Source organism: Delphinapterus leucas, chromosome 7, assembly GCF_059928025.1.
Source record: "Delphinapterus leucas isolate spDelLeu-1000000601 "Yukka" chromosome 7, BTC_Dleu_Yukka2, whole genome shotgun sequence".
NCBI classification, from domain to species: Eukaryota; Metazoa; Chordata; class Mammalia; order Artiodactyla; family Monodontidae; genus Delphinapterus; species Delphinapterus leucas.
In genome coordinates this window covers 46,723,994-46,743,044 of record NC_143135.1, presented here as the reverse complement: position 1 = coordinate 46,743,044, position 19,051 = coordinate 46,723,994, and the positions used below count along the sequence as shown (strand labels likewise).

Below are 19,051 nucleotides of genomic sequence, written 5' to 3'. Positions count from 1 at the left end.
TTGCCCTGGGGATGGAGACAGCTTTCTGTGCTGATGAGAAGTCTCTCCCAGACAACAGGGTGATGTCAGGATCTTGTCTGCAGACCCCGCCGTGGGTGAGAGGGTCAAAGCTGTCTCAGCCCCCCAAGGGCAGGGAGATTTATGTAACCTCCGTATCAATGCCAAGGATATGCCTGCTCTGGAGATGCTACAGAGTCCACTTAGGAGAAGTTCATACCGGGCGGAGGGGTCCGCACTGCATCTGTGGGTCTGTCCTCTGTGCCAGGCCAGGAACCACTGCATGTTTCGCGGAGAAGGGCCTCTGAGGTCTTCACCTTGAGTTCACTGGGTCCCTCAAAGATGTCTGGGGTGGCACCAGGCAGCCAAGAGGGGAAGGCTCTAAGAGAGCCAGTGGTGACATTGCCATAGCCCTATCAACCTTCCCAGTGTTCCACTGTCTCCTGTGTGTTGCTGCTTGAAGTGAGGTCGCTGGGGCAGTGGTGGGGATCCGCGTGGCTCTGGCTGAGGGCTGCTCCGGACAACTTAGGGAACAGAGAGAGCTGGTTATACCAGCAACTGAGGAAGGCAGCCACAAAAAAGCAAGACAGACACTGCTTATGGTCTTCCTTTGAAGAACAAAAGCAAAGAAAATTGGCTCACCCATGAGAGAATGAAGTGATAACCATGTACTGAGCAGAAATCACAAGCCTGAGCCTGCTCACACAGGAAAGTACAGGATCCTGAAGAATAAAAGTGAACTATGTGAGACCTCTGAATAGCGAAAATTTTTACTTTAAAATGCTTTGTAAAGTGACGTTAGCACTTGTAGAGAAGAAACAAATGCACAGCCCAGGGAGACGTCTTGTCTTCAGGCTGCCTGTGCTTGCCCTGGAAGCCTCTGCCGAGCCCTGAGTCCACAGCCAGGAGACGGCGAGGGTAGCTCCCGTCCCAGCCTGTAGGTCCTCTTGGCTGTTACAAGTCAAGTGTGGCTTTCTTTTAGGCTCCCAGAGGCCACGGTTGGAATTTAAGACCTAAATTTCAGCCTTCTGGGTCCACACAATCTCAGATCCACCTGGGCAATGCTAGATTTATCTCACTGGGTCTAGGTTCCAAGCTCAGGAATATCTCCCCTGTCACCCCCTCGCTCAAGCCCCAGTGACCACCCAAGGGCATCAGTTTGTTTCAGGAAGAACCCATTTATGCTCTCTGCTCTTCACTTTACTGTCATTTGGTAGGAGATTGGCAACCATAGACAAAGCTGCCCCAGGTCAAAACAATGCAAAACTGACAAGGGTCTGGATCACCTTGGGTGTCAGGAGGAGACAGATGGTACTCACTCAAACGGGGTAGTTGAGAATCTAACAAAGAGGCTACTTGTAAAGGTACCAGAGAGTTTAGGGAAACCCATGAAGGAAGACACAGTCCCCAGGGCAATAGCCCTGGTCTTAGCCTGAAGGGGCGGGGAACACAGCTGTGAGGGAGCGCTGCCGGCAGGAGCTGAGGTCTATAGAAAGAGAATGCAGTGACTTCCCAGTGGCCCAGCACTGGGGGAATCAAGGCCTAGACCTCTCCGCTCCCTGAGTGCCTGTTGGTGTCCCCCACTGACAGAAGCCCAGCGAAGCCAGAGGCCAAGGGAGCCTGTTAATTCACTCCTGAAAGATCACTTCTCTGAGTGGAGAGGGCAGAGCAGGGCAGAGTGGTTCTGGAGGGGCAGATGGAAAATATCCAGCCCAGGGTCATTTCCCAGAGGCCACAGCTTCTTGGTCTCCAGCCAAGTGCAGCCATTATGGAACACAACTTCCCTGGCCAATTTCAAAGCTCTGCTTACTGCTGGGAATGCATGTTTGAACAAAGCCTTTATTCTCTATTCCAACAGCAGGGCTGGAATTTAAAAAGCTTCATTTTCAAGACTGGCTGCTTTCAATCTTTCTAACCTGGAACTTACATTTTGGAGTCAAATAGAATTATTTAAACAAAGCATTTCAGTGATAAGCACAAAGTGTTTTGAATTTTTTCTCCTTTCCCCTCCCTACGCCACATAACGTTCCTACTCAAAATGTCAGGACCATTCTGTGGCCACCTCTTACAACCGGCCTCTCTCAGCTTCCATTTCCCCAGGTCTTTGTTCTTCAGCCTGTGTCCTCACCCAGGTGTGCTGCTGTCCAGGCCACGAGAGGCCAGTCCTAATGCAGACTGGCCTAGGACAGGGACCTCTCTAATTACCCCAGGAGCACTTTCGTCCTCTGACTCCTGCTTCCGGGTTTGGCAGAACCATGTGTTGTTATCCAACCAGTCTTCCTTATTAATTACACTTTGTTCTCTTTTTGCTCCCCTGACCCCAACCCATTTTCCTGTCTTCTGTGATTTAAGTCCATCTCTGCCATCCTCTTGTTCTCCTCGGCTGAACTTCTCCCCAGCCCCCGGCTGGCATTTATCTTTTATCATATTCCTACTGCCTTGACCTGTCTGTTACTCAAGTCAGAGTGTTGACTGGCATTTGCATTCCTTGGAAATGACACCTGCTCTGCACTGTCCTGGGCAGACTGTGTCCCTGTGGGTCATAACGAAGCCCAGCCCTCCATGCCGTGGTGCACAGGAGGTGTCAGAGTGATTATCAGTGCCTTGGAGTGGGCCTAGCAGTCACTGAAAACACATCTGAAACAGAAGAGTAACTATTTTCACAGCCATGAAAGTAAATGGAGAAATCAAGGCCACAGATCCCCAGATAGTAAAGAGGTACACAGTTGGAAAACAAAGCTCAGATATGGCCTGGCCCAAGTGTGTTCCATACAAATAAATAACAAATAGAAATAATACGAAAATTCTCTTTAGAAAGAGTGAGCTAAGTCCCGGGCAAAATGATTCTATGTAAATCAAGTGAAGGTCTGCACAGAGGACAGCTAATAGAACGCATTTTCTGGTAGATGGACAGCTGGCCTGGCCTGGTGCTGGGGTGGGAAAAGGTACAGATGTACTAAAACCTTATAAAATGACTTCACCTTTCACTTAGTGCTTAGTTCTGGACCTTTGCTCAAGTTTACTGAGCAGAATCACTAATTTAAGACTGAAGAGAATGGTACAGATGAACCGGTTTGCAAGGCAGAAATAGACACAGATGTAGAGAACAAACGTATGGACACCAAGGGGGGAAAGTGGGGGGTGTGATGAACTGGGAGATGGAGATTGACATACACACTCTAATAAGTGTAAAAGAGATAACTAATGAGAACCTGCTGTATAGCACAGGGAACTCTTCTTCGCTGTACAGTAGAAACTAGCACAACACTGTAAAACAACTATACCCCAAATAAAAAAAACAAAAAGACTGAAGAGAAATGTGGATAGAAATTTGGATACTATTCAATTTAACAAGAGTTCTCCAGTACATGATAGAGAAGAAGGTATCACCATGAAAGTAAGAGCAGTTTTGAACACAGGAACTACCCCATTTTCAGGCCCAGGGGAAGGACAGAATCCAAGCCACTGTCTCGGTTGGCTTTTCTGCCGGGAGACCAGTCACCTCACCTCTGCCTCTGGGAGCACCTCTGGGCAACGTAAATCTCCACTCAGCTGAGGCTGGCTTCTCTGTAGGTGAACAGAATACGCTCCTCAAAGATGGCTCACTAATCCCGGAGAGATGGTTTACGGGCTCCTGGCAGGACTGGAAGTAATAGTCAGGAAGGAGAAAGACCCTGAAGAAGCTTCAACTCCAGTTTTAAAGTAAAGCTGGCAGATTCCCCCGGGGAAGCACCTTGAAGGCACTGAGAAAATACTGGCCAAACTACTCAGCCAGGGGCAACATACGTCAGTGTTATCGCTGACCCATTTGGAGGCTGGACGGTGTCTTCCAAATTTATCACTAGAAGCACGTCTACTGCCTTCAGCCATTGAGGGGATTTATGTGCAACTAGTACCTGCTCAGCTGGCCAGGTGTGGGGCATTTTGGAGGCTTAAGTGACAATCCCACGAGGAGCTGGCATTAACCTAGGTTACTTACTTTATAAAGGCAAAAGCAGATGCAAATTGCTTCCTCAGAGTTTGTCTGTGAGGCCAAGGGAAGCATCTCTTCACCCAGTGTGACCTAGAATGACGAAACTATTTGTCCAGCTGCAAAGGAGAGACCTATAATACTAAGAGGAATGATGTACCTTCCCCTGTGTCCAGCCTCATGACCATCCCCAAAGATGTGTGCCTACCTTTGCAGCAGCAGGCCAAGCTCAAAATTTGCTTTTTAGGGCTTAGAGGACCTGATTATAGTCACCTCTTGTTCACGTAAAAATTAACATGCATGGGTGACATCTGGTTTTTTATTGATTCGATCGATACGTTGGGAATTTAGCAGCGTGTTAATGGCAAACAGTTACAAAATCCATTTTTCTACATTTAAAATAAGCTGTCTTAAACAATCTACAGCAACCTAAAATCATAAGAACACACGTGAATGGCTGAAGCACTTCTGCTGTTACGCTTATAGACAAGTTTATTAGTCATTTCCTAACAAATCTTCTAGTGCAAAGTGCACATAATCATTTGGAACCTCCACTGAGGTTCTGGCTCTCAGTTTCCCCTACAAATAATTGCGCCTAAATGTAAGAATCTGAAGTACAACTGGACAAGTGTGCCCACAGCCTTGCTTTGAGGGCATCCACTCCTCTGAACAACTCTCAAAAACACCTTGAGTTGATTTCAGCTGCACAAGCCATCAAGCCTGTTGCTGGCTGTCCTTTAACCCCACTTTGGAGTTGACTGCTTCAATTTTAAAACTGGTGCAAACACTTGGCGGGGCTCAGAGCGGCTGAAACGCTGAAACCTCGGCACACTATTGTCCTTTTCCCCTCCTAAACCCTCATTGCACTAGAAAGAGCAGCTCTGTTTCTGTACTGTTCAGTGTTGTTTGAGTTTCTTTTTGGTTCTAGGCAGGGCAATGGATTTAGCAGTGCCTTTGGGTGCTGTTCCTTGCCCTGAAGTCGTGGGGGGTTTCTCTATTTCTCCCTTGAGTTCAACTGAAGGGAGTCTGCTAGATATGTAACTTGAGTAACTCATGTCCAAGTCATCCATGTTTTCCTTCTTACTGGGCACAGAAGTCTTTTCATAAGCAGTGGGCTAGAAAAAAAAAAAAAAAAAGGCCTGGATTAATTTTGCAGACACGAAGCAATCTACATCAATTCAAAGAAGCAAGGGGCTACAAAGTTGTCTAGGATGTGCAAGTTGGAGCTCTATTCGGATGTGAGATATAAACTAATCACACTGTGAAACTGTTATTGAACGCCAGAGAAAGCTCCTTTAGCATCTTCAAGAAAACGGAATTGTTTAGTGTCTGGGGTAGAGCAGGCTACAGGCACAACTTCAAATCCACTGCCCTGCAAAATGAAAGTAAATACCTGGTACCATTCACACAGGCAAGTCCATCTGGACACAGTTGTAACCATTCACCTTTCCGGGTTTCTCGATGAGCTTTGACATGTGTATGGGTTCCCTGACAAGCACATCATGATTATTCTTTCTAACCTGGGTATAAAGTTGCTGCATGTGGCCCGCTCCTCACATGCTCACCATTCTCGGCATCCATTCCAGGGACTGGCTTCTAACCCCAGTCACACCACTTGGGCGGGTCTGAAGACCTTTTGTAGTCTTGATGCCTCACTGTTAAATGAGGAAAATGGTATTTGCACATTTACTACATGGGCTTATTATGAGAATGAACTAAGGTGGTGGCCACGAAAGTACTCTGTGAGCTTTAAAGCACGAAACAAGTAGAAGGAATTTTAACAGGCAATTGTGTTTTCTCAGGTCACTGCACCCCACAGCGGAGGAAACGGTCTCTAATCCTGCTGTTGTGAGGGAAGCAGAGTCCATTTTGCCCTTAGACCCATTTTAGAAATGCTCACTTCCCATTAAATGAAGCTGGGCATAGAGTTCTAAAACAGCAGAGAACGTCTCAGGAGACCGGCACAAGCAGGATGGGGGATGAGACACGGAGCTATAGATGCAGCCAGCTCTCACGTACACAGAATGAGCTGGGAAAGGACTCGTAAGTTTAATACTCTGGTTGACTGAAAGCATACACACGAGTTAATAATCAGGTTAACAATTTTCAAAGAATGTGAAAAGATTACATGTAACACAAAACAAATAAACCTGGTGTGTGCGTGTGTTGTTGTTTTTTGATCACTCTTGTGATACAAGTGACCATGTTTTATACACAGTAGCAGTACACATTTGTCCAATGAATAAATGAACTCCCAGGGCTGCAGCAAAACCTCAGGTCATTTATGGATTTTTGGTACCTATATTTCGAGAAAAGAGAAAGTTTACCAGATGTTTGCTTACTGCAGACAGTCCTTAAATATGTGCCTCTTCAAACTATCATTCTTGCATGACCTTATAACAGTATATACGCTAATTCTTGAGCTGGTAACTTTGCACGTTGAAAAATTAATTTGTATAAATTTGGAAATGTAAAAAGGTCCTTTTCTTTATAGATTCATTTTCTCAGGAAAATTTCTGGGTTGTTTCTCTGTGTATTCTTTCAAGAAACAGAAAACAAAATGTGTTAGCCTTCAGTAATACAGGTTGTGTCTTCTCCTTGAAAACTCCTTACGTTTAGCAACAGGGTGAGAGTACAACACCCCTGATGTTCCAGCGTCTGGCTAAAGACAAGCTGCTTTGTTTAGTACAGAACTGGTCCCTAGCTTGGACATTTCAATTCATAAAAATTTAAGTCACTTGACATACAAATCCTTTTAAAAGGTGAATCTTAAGTTTAACCTTCTCTCTTTTGACATTTCCACCTCTGGAGTTATCACCTGAGTAGTTGAGGAAATGGTTTTCATCATGTCCACTACAACAAATAATCTATAGAATAGGAATAGAGACGCAGTCATTTTCTTTTTAATGTGTTCATATTCATATCTGGTTTAACATTTCCATTCTTCTTCACTGTTCCATTTGCTAATTAATGTACTTGAGTCATTAAAGTAGACTCAGAAGTTGAAGTCACTGGGAAGAAATACTCAGAAAGTCTCTATGGGCAGGATTAGTGATATAGATATTGTCTTCTTTTTTTCAAAAACACTGAAGGCTCTGATTTCTTCCTGGATAAGATATCTTAAGATAATTTGCAGAATCTTCTGGCGCAGTGGAAGGAAAAAGGAAACTAAACTAAACTGTTTGGTTGCTTCAGTGTAGGAACACATTTCTCAGTTTCATTCTAGAGCAAGATGAGAAAATGATATTACTCAGCCACATTTATCTATTTTATTTACTTATATATAATTTTCAAGTGAATCAGTTTTTAAATAGGTAGTACATCCCCATGACTTAATATTCACAGTGTTCAAAATCTCCTCCTTGCCCCCTAGTTAACTCAGCTCTGCTTCCCATCCAAGACAACGAATACTATCAGTTTACAGTGCACATTTCTGAAGAGATTTTATGTAACTTCAAGCAAATATTAGGTGGAACCAAATGGAAGTCGTCATCATTTTTGCAGGTCAAACCAGCCTAATAATGGCAATTTCATATGGTTCAATCTAATCCATATATTGACGCACTTTACTCTCACTTTTTTACACAAATGGTAGCCCACTGTAAACACTCTTTTACACCTTGTTTTTTTTTTTTTTTTTGCGGTACGCGGGCCTCTCACTGTTGTGGCCTCTCCCGTTGCGGAGCACAGGCTCCGGACGTGCAGGCTCAGTGGCCATGGCTCACGGGCCTAGCCGCTCCGCGGCATGTGGGATATTCCCGGACCAGGGCACGAACCCGTGTTCCCTGCATCGGCAGGTGGACTCTCAACCACTGCGCCACCAGGGAAGCCCCTTTGATCTTTTTAAACTAACAATTATCTTGAACATCATTCCATGTCAATACATAAAAGAGTTCTCATTCTTCTTTCAGCTATGCAGTGTTCTCTTGTTTGAATGTACCATAATTTATGTAGCCAGTTCCTTGAGAATGGACATTCAGGTTGTTTCCAATCTTAACTAGTAAAAATAATGCTGCTGTGAATAACCTTGTACTTGTGTCATTGTGTACATGTGTAAATAATATATCTACAGGATATACATTTTAGAAGTAGAACTTCTGAGTTAAAAGTTGTATGGATTTGTGATTTTGCAAGACATCACCGTATTGCCTTCTACTGCAGTTGTACCAACTTATACTCTTACCAGCGACATTACGAGTACCTATTTTCTTATTTCTTTTTCAGTTTGGTATTTAATACATATTAAAACTAATATAGTCAACCACTTTTTTGTTATTATGAATCTATTTTTTTAATTGAAGTATAGTTAATTTACAATGTGTTACTTTCACGTGTATAGCAAAGTGATTCAGTTATACATATATTCTTTTTCAGATTCTTTTCCATTATAGGTTATTACAAGATATGAGTATGGTTCCTTGTGCTATACAGTAGGTCCTTGTTGTTTACCTATTTTATACATAGTAGCATGTATGTGTTAATCCAAAACTCCTAATTTGTCTCTCCCCCTGCTCCGAGTATCCCCTTTGGTAACCCTAAGTTTGTTTTCTATGTCTGTGAGTCTAATTCTGCTTTGTAAATAAGTTCACTTGTATCATTTTTTTAGATTCCACATATAAGTGATATTACATATTTGTCTTTCTCTGTCTGACTTACTTCACTTAATATGATAATCTGTAGGTCCATCCATGTTGCTGCAAATGGCATTATTTCATTCTTTTTTTATGGCTGAGTAATATTCCAGTGTGTGTGTGTGTGTGTGTGTGTGTGTGTGTGTGTGTGAACCACATCTTCTTTATCCATTCATCTGCTGATGGACATTTAGGTTGCTTCCACATCTTGGCTATTTTAAATAGTGCTGCTATGAACATAGGGGTGCATGCATCTCTTCGAATTATGGTTTTCTCTGGATATATGCCCAGCAGTGGGATTGCTGGATCATATGATAGCTGTATTTTTAGTTTTTTAAGGAACCTCCATACTGTTCTCCATAATGGCTGCACCAATTTACATTCCCACAGTGTGGGAGGGTTCCTTTTTATCCACACCCTCTCCAGCATTTATTATTTGTACACTTTTTAATGATGGCCATTCTGACTGGTATGAGGTGATATCTCATTGTAGTTTTGATTTGCATTTCTCTAATAATTATTAGTGATACTGAGTATCTTTTCATGTGTCTTTGGCCATCTATATGTCTTCTTTGGAGAAATGTCTATTTAGGTCTTCTGCCCATTTTTTGATTGGGTTCTTTGGGGTTCTTTTTGTATTAAGCTGTATGAGCTGTTTGTATATTTTGGAAATTAATCCCTTGTTGGTAGCATTGTTTGCAAATACTTTTAGTCAACCATATTTTAACTGAGGTTCAAAATCAGCCTAAAACTGGCTGCATGGAAACAAATCACAATGTTCGTTCCTTAACTCCCTGGTAACATCAATGCAAGCCTATTTACCTAAATGCAAATATTTACTGCAAATGCTTAAAAGCTTCTGTGTATATGTGTGTACCTTGTAAAATATTATGTGTGTATGTACTTCACCATTTCTCTTTGCTAATTTGCAGTTTCATTAAGTTTAGGGTGCCATTATTTAGGAATCAGAATCCTAAGAGCTTTCCTAAAGACTGAGTCTCCCTTCTTAAATAGCCCCTCACTAAAACCGTTCTCTGATGCTAATAAAACACAGATGAAGGCTGGCCCACATGATGCCCTTCAGGCCAAGTTACAGCTTTCTTCACCAAGAGCCAAGCCTCTCATCTCCTTGGGATATAAACAGCCAAGGCGAATTCCAACTTCCAGGCTTTTCTCTAGGATTTTTAAAAGGATTTCTTCTGTAAGTGTTAGGCTACCTAAATTTTAAGTTTCTATTTTTCTTCTCTCATAGCTGATGGGATTCTTCAGGGATCTATGCTGTAACTGATGCAATTTTACAGTTTTGTAAGAAATGGAAAGTGAAATTTCCAGAGAAATAGAAAGTGAAATTGCCAAGGCTATAGACGTTACTAAGATCTTCCAGGTCATGAAAGGCGTATAGAAGGTGATGAGCTCCCATAAGATTGTACAAAGCGGGAGAAAGATGAGAGAGGAATTTCAATATTCAGTTCTAGGGGGAAAGAGTCTACCTAAATGATCATTATCAGACTGTTGGTCATAATTATCAGTCCAAAAGAGGATCTAAAGAACACTGTAGACTGTTTTCCAAGAGAGGATTTAAAAATCATTGTAAACTGTTCTCTAAAGATACTGTTGTAATATACCATTTCACAGTGACCAAGAGAACCTGGCTATCATCAGAAGGCATCTTAGAAATCAAAGAAAAAAATTCTTCTATCCTTATTTATCATGAAGAATTCATATCTGAAATACTGCAACCAGTCTGAATAGATATAAAGGGACCAGAGAAGGTTTACAGACAGGCTACTGATGTGCTAATGGGTGGAGGTTCTTTATGAGAGAGTTCTTCAACCTAAAAATATAAAGAATAAGAGGATATATATACATATATATTTATACACACACACACACATATATATATATAATCACAATTTTTAAATGCAGAAGGGTAAGATTTCAGCACTGTGAAGCTAGACAGCATCTCTGAGTGCTGCAGTCAGGATGGTTACACCAGGGGTTCCCCCAAGCAGCATTTCAGCTGTTCCTCATCTTTGACAGACTCTTACCATGTGGGACTGCTGAAGAAGAGTCATTCCTACTAGAGGCACAATGATAGAAAAGATGACCTTACAAGGTTCCCTCTGGTTCCATCTTTTTGTAGTTCAGCACCCTGGGCCTGATTTCTCCAGATGATATTATTAATCTTGAGAAGGGGGTTCCATGTGTGCAAGGGGAGATATATAACCAGAAAAAATGGGCTAAATACACATATTTCATTATTCACTGGCATAACTTTAACTTGATGAACTCATCTGGTGATAATGGATGCAAAACCTGTAAGCTCTAGGCATATCCCTGCAAGTTAATACCAGTGCACCATTACTAGAAACTGTTACCATTTCTCTAAATTTTGAGTAAAATACATGCTATTTAAGTCAAGTGGTTTATCACCATAGCAACCATTTCTAGAGTCACACATTCAAATTATAGGCCTGCACAAGGTCCAAGTGACAGAATATTCGGATATAAGTTTTCAGCTATAGTTTTACTTGCAATGGTCACCCACTTTCTTTCACATTCCTGTGGTTTTCGGAAGGAAGAGGAAGGGGGAAAAAAAAGCAAAGGGAAGACGAGAAATTGACTTCCAAACATAGATTTCTTATATAAGCCTACCCATATAAAGAGCAGGGCCTTCTATGGCGTTAATGAAAACAAAATCTAACTTGTAAATTAGAGAAAGATATAAATATCTCTCTTTTCTTTTTAATTAAAGTATAATTTACATACAGTAGAATGTGCAAATCTCAAAAGTATAGTTTGATGAGTTTTGATAATGCATAGAGCTATATAACCAACACCCCAATCAAGAAATAGAACAATTACCCAAGAAGTTCCCTCATGCCACATTCCAGTCAACTCCCTCCCATCCTGGGGCTATAAGTGTTCTGACATTTTTCAACATAAATTACTTTTGTTTTTTCTAAAACTTCATATAAACAAAATAACATATAGTATGTACTCTTTCGTGCCTTGTTTCTTTTGCTTAACATGCTTTTTAAATTTTGTTTTGTTCTGTTTTGTTTTTTGCGGTACGCGGGCCTCTCACTGTTGTGGCCTCTCCCGTTGCGGAGCACAGGCTCCGGACGCACGGGCTCAGCGGCCATGGCTCACGGGCCCAGCCGCTCCGCGGCATGCGGGATCTTCCCGGACCGGGGCACGAACCTGTGTCCCCCGCATCGGCAGGCGGACTCTCAACCACTGTGCCACCAGGGAAGCCCCAACATGCTTTTTTTAATTGAAATTTTTATTGAGATAGTTATAGATTCTCATAGTATTATACCATTTATGAGATTCATCTGTGTATTAGTAGTTCATTCCTTTTTACTGTCAAGCAGTATTCCATTGTATGAATATGTCACAATTTGTTTATCCGTTCTTCTATTAATGAATATTTGGGCTGTTCCCAGTTTGGGGCTTTTTTTATATAAAGCTGCTATAAACATATTCTACTAATCCTTTTTTGAACTTACATTTGGGATTGCTGGGTAAATGCTAAGTAAATGCTTAACTTTATAAGCAGCTGCCCAACTGTAGGCCAAGAGGACCGCACCATTTTGTATTCCCCCCAGCAATGTAGGAAAATTCCGGTGGCTCCAATATTTGCTAAAATTTCGAGTTGTCAGTCCTTTTAAATTTTGGGCATTCTAGAAAGATTGTAGTGATATGTCATTGTAACTTTTCCTGATATCATTTGCATTTTCCTGATAACTAATGATGTTGCACTTTTTTTTATATGCTTATTGACTACTTATATATCTTTCTATCTGAAGTGTCTGTTCAAGTCTTATGGCCATTTAAAAAAATTAGCTGTCTTTTTATTATTGAGTTGTAGGAATTGTCTTTATATTCTGGATACAAGTCCTTTGTCAGATATGTTTATTGCAAATATTTTTTCCCTGTCTGTGGCTTGCCTATTTCTTTTCTTAATATGCTTTAGATGAGCTAATATGTTTACTTTTGCTGAAGTCTATTTTATCCATTTTTAAAGGGCTTTCTGTGTTTTAAGAAATCTTTGACTACTCTCTGGTTGGAAGATATTATCCTATGTTTTCTCATAAGAGCTTTATAGTTTAGCTTTTAAACTAATTTCTGTATACAGTGTAAGCTGGGGGGGGGGTCAAAGTTATTATTTTCCCATATAGATGTACTATTATTCTAGCACCATTTATTGAAAAAACTATCCTTTCTCCATTGAATGGCTTTGAAATATCTGTAAAAAATCAACTGCCCTCATAAGTGTAGGTCTCTTTCTAGACTCTCCATTTTGTTTCACTGATCTATTTATCTACTCTTAAACCAATACCACACTGTATTGATTACTGAAGCTACACAGTAAATGTTGAAATCAGATCATATAAGTTCTCCAACTTTGTTCTTTTCATGTTATTTCGGCTGTTCTAGGTCTTACATATTCCCAAATAAATTTTAGAATCAACTTGTCAATTTCTATCAGAAAAGCAAAAGCCCTAGATTTCACTTGGGGTTGCTTTAAAGTTATAAATCAGTTTGGGGAGACATCTTAATAGTATCAAATCTTCCAATCCATGAACATGGTATATCTCTCCATATATGTCAGCCTTCTTCAATTTCACTCAGCAATATGGTGTGGGGGTTGGTATATATATTTCACATATATTTTGTTAGATCTATCACTAATATTTTATGTTTTACAGTAATATGTTAAGTGGTTTAAAAAGCTTTTGTTTTCCAATTGTTCATTGCTAGTATATAAAAATACAATTCATTGTTTTGTATACAAATCTTGCATCTTGCACTTTAAGTTCAATTTCTGAAGATTCCTGGGGATTTTCTATGTACACAACCATGGCATTTGCAGGTAGCCACAGTTTTATTCTTCCTTTCCAATCTATATAATTTTATTTCTTTTACTTGCCTTGTTGCATTGGCTAAGACCTGTAGTACAATGTTAAAAAAAAGTAGAAAGGACATCCTTGTCTATCTCCTATCTTCAGTGGAAAAGTGTTCAATATTTCACCATTAAGAATTATATTAGCTTTAGAGGGGTTTTCTTTTCTTTTGGTAAAAATCCCTTAGTATGTAAAAGAAAGTTCCCATCTGTCCCTAATCTGCTGAGGGTTTTTCTCATGCTTGAGTGTTGAATTTTATCAAATGGTTTTTTCAAAATTATTGAGATAACTATATGGCTTTTCTCCTTCACTTATTAATATGGTGAACTACATTGATGGACTTTTGGATGTTAATCCAAACTTACATTCCTGGAATATACTTATACACTTGATCATAATGTTATGCCTTCCTTATAAATGAGTTGGGAAATACTTTCTCCTCTTTCCTTCTTAAATATTTGGAAGAACTAACCAGTGAAATCATTTGGGACTGGAGTTTTCTACACCAGCAAGTTCTCAATTACAAATTCAGTTTTTAAAAAATAAGAATAGAACTATTTAAATTTTCTATTTTTGTGTATCTGTTTTGGTGTATTTTAAAGGAATTTGACCATTTCATATAAGTTTTCCAATGTATTAGCATTAAATGATTCATAATATGTTCTTTTAAAAATTATTTCCTTCCTACTATTTTTGTTAGGAGGGTGCTTAATTTGATGTTCTTTTTCTAGCTTATTGAGATGAAAGCTTAGTTCTTATTATTATTGCTACTGTTTTAAACAGTCAACATTATTTTATATTTACTTTTGCCAATGCCCTCCATATTTTCCTACAGTTACTTTCATCTGGGATCATTTTCTTTCACCTTGAAACTTTTCTTTTAGTATTTCTTATAGTAAGATAGGCTGGTAAAAATTCTCTTGTGTTTTACATATTTGAAAACCTTTTTATTTTTATCTTTGAAAGAAATTATCACCAGATACAGAATTCCAAGTTGGCAGGTTTTTTGTTTTGTATTGTTTTCCATTTAGCAGTTTAACAATATAATTCCTTTGTCTTCTGGCTTCCATTATTTCTGTTGGGCTGTCAAAAGTTGCTCCTTTGATGACAACGTGCGCCCACCCTCTACCCCAGATGCTTTCACAATTCTCTCTCTCTGATCTAAAGAACTAAAGGATGGAATTCAAAGCAACCACAGACACCAAAGAATAGTGAGGGAATTCCTAAAAGGAGATAGCCAGAAAGGGGGAATCCTAAATTCTGCTCAGCTAAAGATAAATGAACCAACCTAAGATTTGAACTGCTGGCTAAGAGGCAATTTTCAGTTTTTATCCAATCAACTAATTGCCTGCTAAAACAGAAAGGTCAACACTTTTTGGAGGAACATAGTCAAATCAAGAGCCGGTACAACACAACATTTCCAATGTCTAGGATACAATCCAAAATTCCTCAAATTCCTCAACAGAAATAACAATCAATAGAGACAGACCCTGAGATGACCCAGATATTGGAATTAGCAAACAAGGATTTTAAAGCAGTTATCATCACTATTATCAATGATGTAAAGTGAAAATTTATTTGGTGAATAAAGCAGCACTCCATAAAGAAATAGAAATAACAAAAAAGAACCAAATGAAAATTTTAGAATAAAATATAATATCTGAAATTAAATATTCACCAGATAGGTTTAACAGGAACATGGAGACAACAGAGCAAACAGTAAAACTGAAGACAGATTAATAGAATGTATCCAATTTAAAGAACAGATTGAAAAAAATCAATACAGCCTCAGGGACTTATTCAACAATATCAAATGGTCTAACATACAAGTAATTAAGACTCTCAGAAAAAAATAAGGAAAAAGTAATCACAAGATTTCCTAAACTTAGCAAAAGACAGAAATACAGATTCAAGAAGTTCAGCAAATCCCAAGCAAGATAAATGTGAAGCACATTCCTAGCAACATGATTGTCAAACTGCTGAAAACCAAAGACAGAGAATCTCGAAAACATTCAGAGAAAAGTGACACATTACATATACGAAAAGAACATTTCAAATGACCAGTGACCTCTTATCAGAGAATCTGGATTCCAGAAGGCAGAAGAATAACACCTTTAAAGTGTGGACTAAAATTACCTGTCAAACCAGAACTCTGTAAACAGAGAAAGCGTCCTTCAAAAATTAAGACAACCATGAACATGGAATTTTAGCAATATTCTATGCAAGTCCAACAGAGAAAACGTCCTTCAAAACTTAAGACAAAATAAAGACATTTTTAGATAAAAGAAAACTGAGCGAATTCATAACTAGCAGACATGCAATACAAGAAGTGCAAAGGAAGTTCATCAGGCTGAAGGGAGAGGATACTAAATGGAAGCTTAGATTTTCAGAAAGGAAAGAAGAGCATCAGAAATGGTAAATATCTGGGTAAATATAAAAGACAATTTTCCTTTTAATGTCTTGGAAATACAACTATTTAGGGCAAAAATTAAAACATTGTTTTGTAGGGTTTATAATTACATAGATGTAATACATGTGACAATTATAGCATAAAGGCAGGATAAGAGATGAGTGGAACCAAATTAATACATTTGAAATTGAAGCAATATTTTTTATAACCCAACCCAATGGGTTGGTTCTCCACAGGGGAAAATATACATAGCATATACTAGAAGCTATAATCTCTAAGGGGAGCTGAGCAGAAGCCAGGCTTGGGAGAGCAGGGAAATGATTTGAAAGGATTCACTAATATATCCCTTCAACCATAGACGTCTGGCTAAACCCGTGGTGAAACCTAAGCCTTACACAGGAGATTCTACTGGGAATAGAAGTACAGACAAAAGCCTTATTGTTTACGGAAGCCTATGAATCCAAACTAGCAACGGGAATTGCCAATAGCATTAGATCAAACAACAACAGGTCAAAATTCATGTTAGCACAATGAATAACTAGTACCTGTATTAGTCAGCTATTGCTGCAGCTATGCTACTGTGTTTGGGAGGTCCCCAGGTTCCATTATTCACTAGGAGGACTCACAGAACTCAGCATATAGTTGTACTCATTGCTATGATTTATTATAGTGAAAGGATGCAGAGCACAATTAGCAAAGAGAAAAGACACTTGAGGAGAAGTCCAGTGGAAACCATGTTTAAGCTCCTAAGAGTCCTCTCCCAGGAGTCACATAGGATGCACTTAATTACCCCAGCAACAAGTTATGACAACACATGTGAAATGTTGTCAACCAGGGAAGCTCTAAGAGACTCAGCACCCACGGCTTTTATTGGGAGCTGGTCATGTAGGCAACCTCTGCCTAGCACCTAGCAAAATGCCAGACTCCCAGAAGAAAAGCAGGTGTTCAGCATAAACCATATTGTTTGCACAGTTTAGGCACAATTAATCATTCTTATCAGTTAATGGTAGCCACTGTTCCAAAATCTAAGTTCCCAAAAGCCAGCCAAGGGCCAACCTGGCAAGCAGGCCTTTTCAAGGATAGCAGTTTAGGCCTGCTATGTTAACTCTTTTCTGTACAACTACCTAACAAAGAACTGTAAGAGTCTCAGTATGTTGTAACAATAAACATTAATTTTTGCTTGGTGGTGCTAGGCTAGACTTCAGGCTTTGTACTGGGTTCAAGTCTGTTCACAGATCTTCATAATTCCAGGAACTGTGGCTCCTGCAGTCATGTTCTTCTCACGGCAGGTGGCAGAAATACAAGAGAGCAAGCTAAATCATGCAAACAATTTTAAGGTCTCTGCTTACATCACACCTCTTAACATTTCATTTGCTAAAGTCAGTCATATAGCTAAGATCAACATTAGTGAGGTGAGAAAATATACATCTACTCTAATAAGGAGAAAAACCACATGGCAAAGGGTATGAATGTACAGATCCCTTACAGAGGTTTTAAATAATTGGGAAAAATAATCCAATCTACCACAGTGCCCTAGGGATCTCACCAAACTCAGAGGGCAAACGAGGTTGGAAGCATCATCTTACCACTTTTGAAAATGATATTTCTTAGTTTGTTCATTAGTTTATTCCCACACCTATGCCCAAAGGAGCCTTAAAGCAGACAAGAAAGAACATGGAATTTTAGCAATATTCTATGCAAGTTCTTTAGCAATATAATAATAAAATTAATAATAGCTAACATTAATGAGTGCTTACTATATGTCAAGAGTGTTACATGCATGATTTCATTTAGTCCTTGGTTGATGTCATTATTTTTCCCATTTTAGATATGAGGAAACAGAGGCCTAGAGACTTGCCCAAGGTCCTAAAGCTAATAAATGGTGAAGCCAGGATTTGAATCCAGGCAGCCTAGATCTGGAGCTTGTGCTTTTAACCAGTAGGATATTTTAAATGGAATGCTTGGGCATATATGCTAGATTACAATGCTTCAATATTGGAGTATAAAAGTATGTCAGAAACATGGAAGCACCACCAAATTTTCGCATGGGCTCAGGGAACTAAGATTTAATATGTTAAGAAAAGAAAATTTTTATCTTACTCAACTAAAATACTAAGAAAACTTGACTTTTTCCTTACAGCAACAGGTCAATATACCACATAGTTCAACCGTTTAATTTCAATCTTATTTAAATTCAAATATTCCTTGACTTTGAAGAACTGCTAATGAATACACTTCATTGATCAAAATAATCTTCAAAGTTTCTAAGCCAGCTTGCCTTTCTACTTTCTAGACTAGATAAAGTATCTGCTACACATACCATCTCCTATGATTCTGTAAAGGCCATGTTTTTTCAGTCAAGAAAAATGATCACAAAAATCTTCCATTTTCACTAAACAAGTATATTCAAGACTGTGTTCAATAAACAATTTAACTACTAAGAAGTTTATCCTTTATGAAGCAAGAATTCTGTAATGCAAATATACTTCTATCACATCCAGAGTTGCTAGTCCCTCCCTCTATGGTTATGGGGGGGTGCATTTTAATTACAGACACTCATTTCTCTTCAATTGTTTTCTGAGCTTAATGAACAATGAAAGTACTGTACTACTTATCGGAAATCACTAAGAATCGAACGTCGAAAGGCATGTTCCTGCAATAAGCAATGGTCTGCTAAGTGTCTCATTTGAAGATGAGTAAATGCTGCTGTAGGAATTAAGTCTAGGGTCTGTCTGACAGAATAGATTAAGAACCCATTGTAGGGAATTCAGAGGGTTACCAAGAACACAAAACGTTATCTAGATGTACTCAGCCTGTAAAAAACAAGATATATAAGAGAGAACACTTCTATCTTCAAAAAACACAATTACCTAAAACAGACTAAAGGTTGAAAATGAAAAGAAAAAAAAGGACATTAACAAATGTCAACTAGTCAAAAATAAGTTTGAAAAAGTGAAGTGTGATACCTTAGTCCAAACATGAAAAATGAGGAGATACACACTGTATTTTTCCATAATGCCCAGGGCATTTGGAACTAAGGAACAGTTACTCAGAGAAAGAGGAAGGTACTTAGTTCAACTGTTTTGGTTTTTAATAATTCCTCACTTTCTCTGCTGGTTTTTCAAGTGTTTTG

The 19,051-nt window shown here is 39.3% G+C and overlaps 1 protein-coding gene across 1 annotated transcript in view; it reads right to left on the bottom strand.

The window, feature by feature from the left end:
- Nucleotides 1-2,574: 2,574 nt before the first annotated feature.
- Nucleotides 2,575-19,051, bottom strand: part of STK33 (serine/threonine kinase 33) — a 79,556-nt gene continuing 63,079 nt past the window's right edge. Inside the window, exon 12 of the mRNA XM_022563195.3 lies at nt 2,575-5,082. Coding sequence (XP_022418903.1) covers nt 4,864-5,082 — 219 coding nt within the window. The 3' untranslated portion in view covers nt 2,575-4,863. The remainder of the gene's footprint in view (nt 5,083-19,051) is intronic.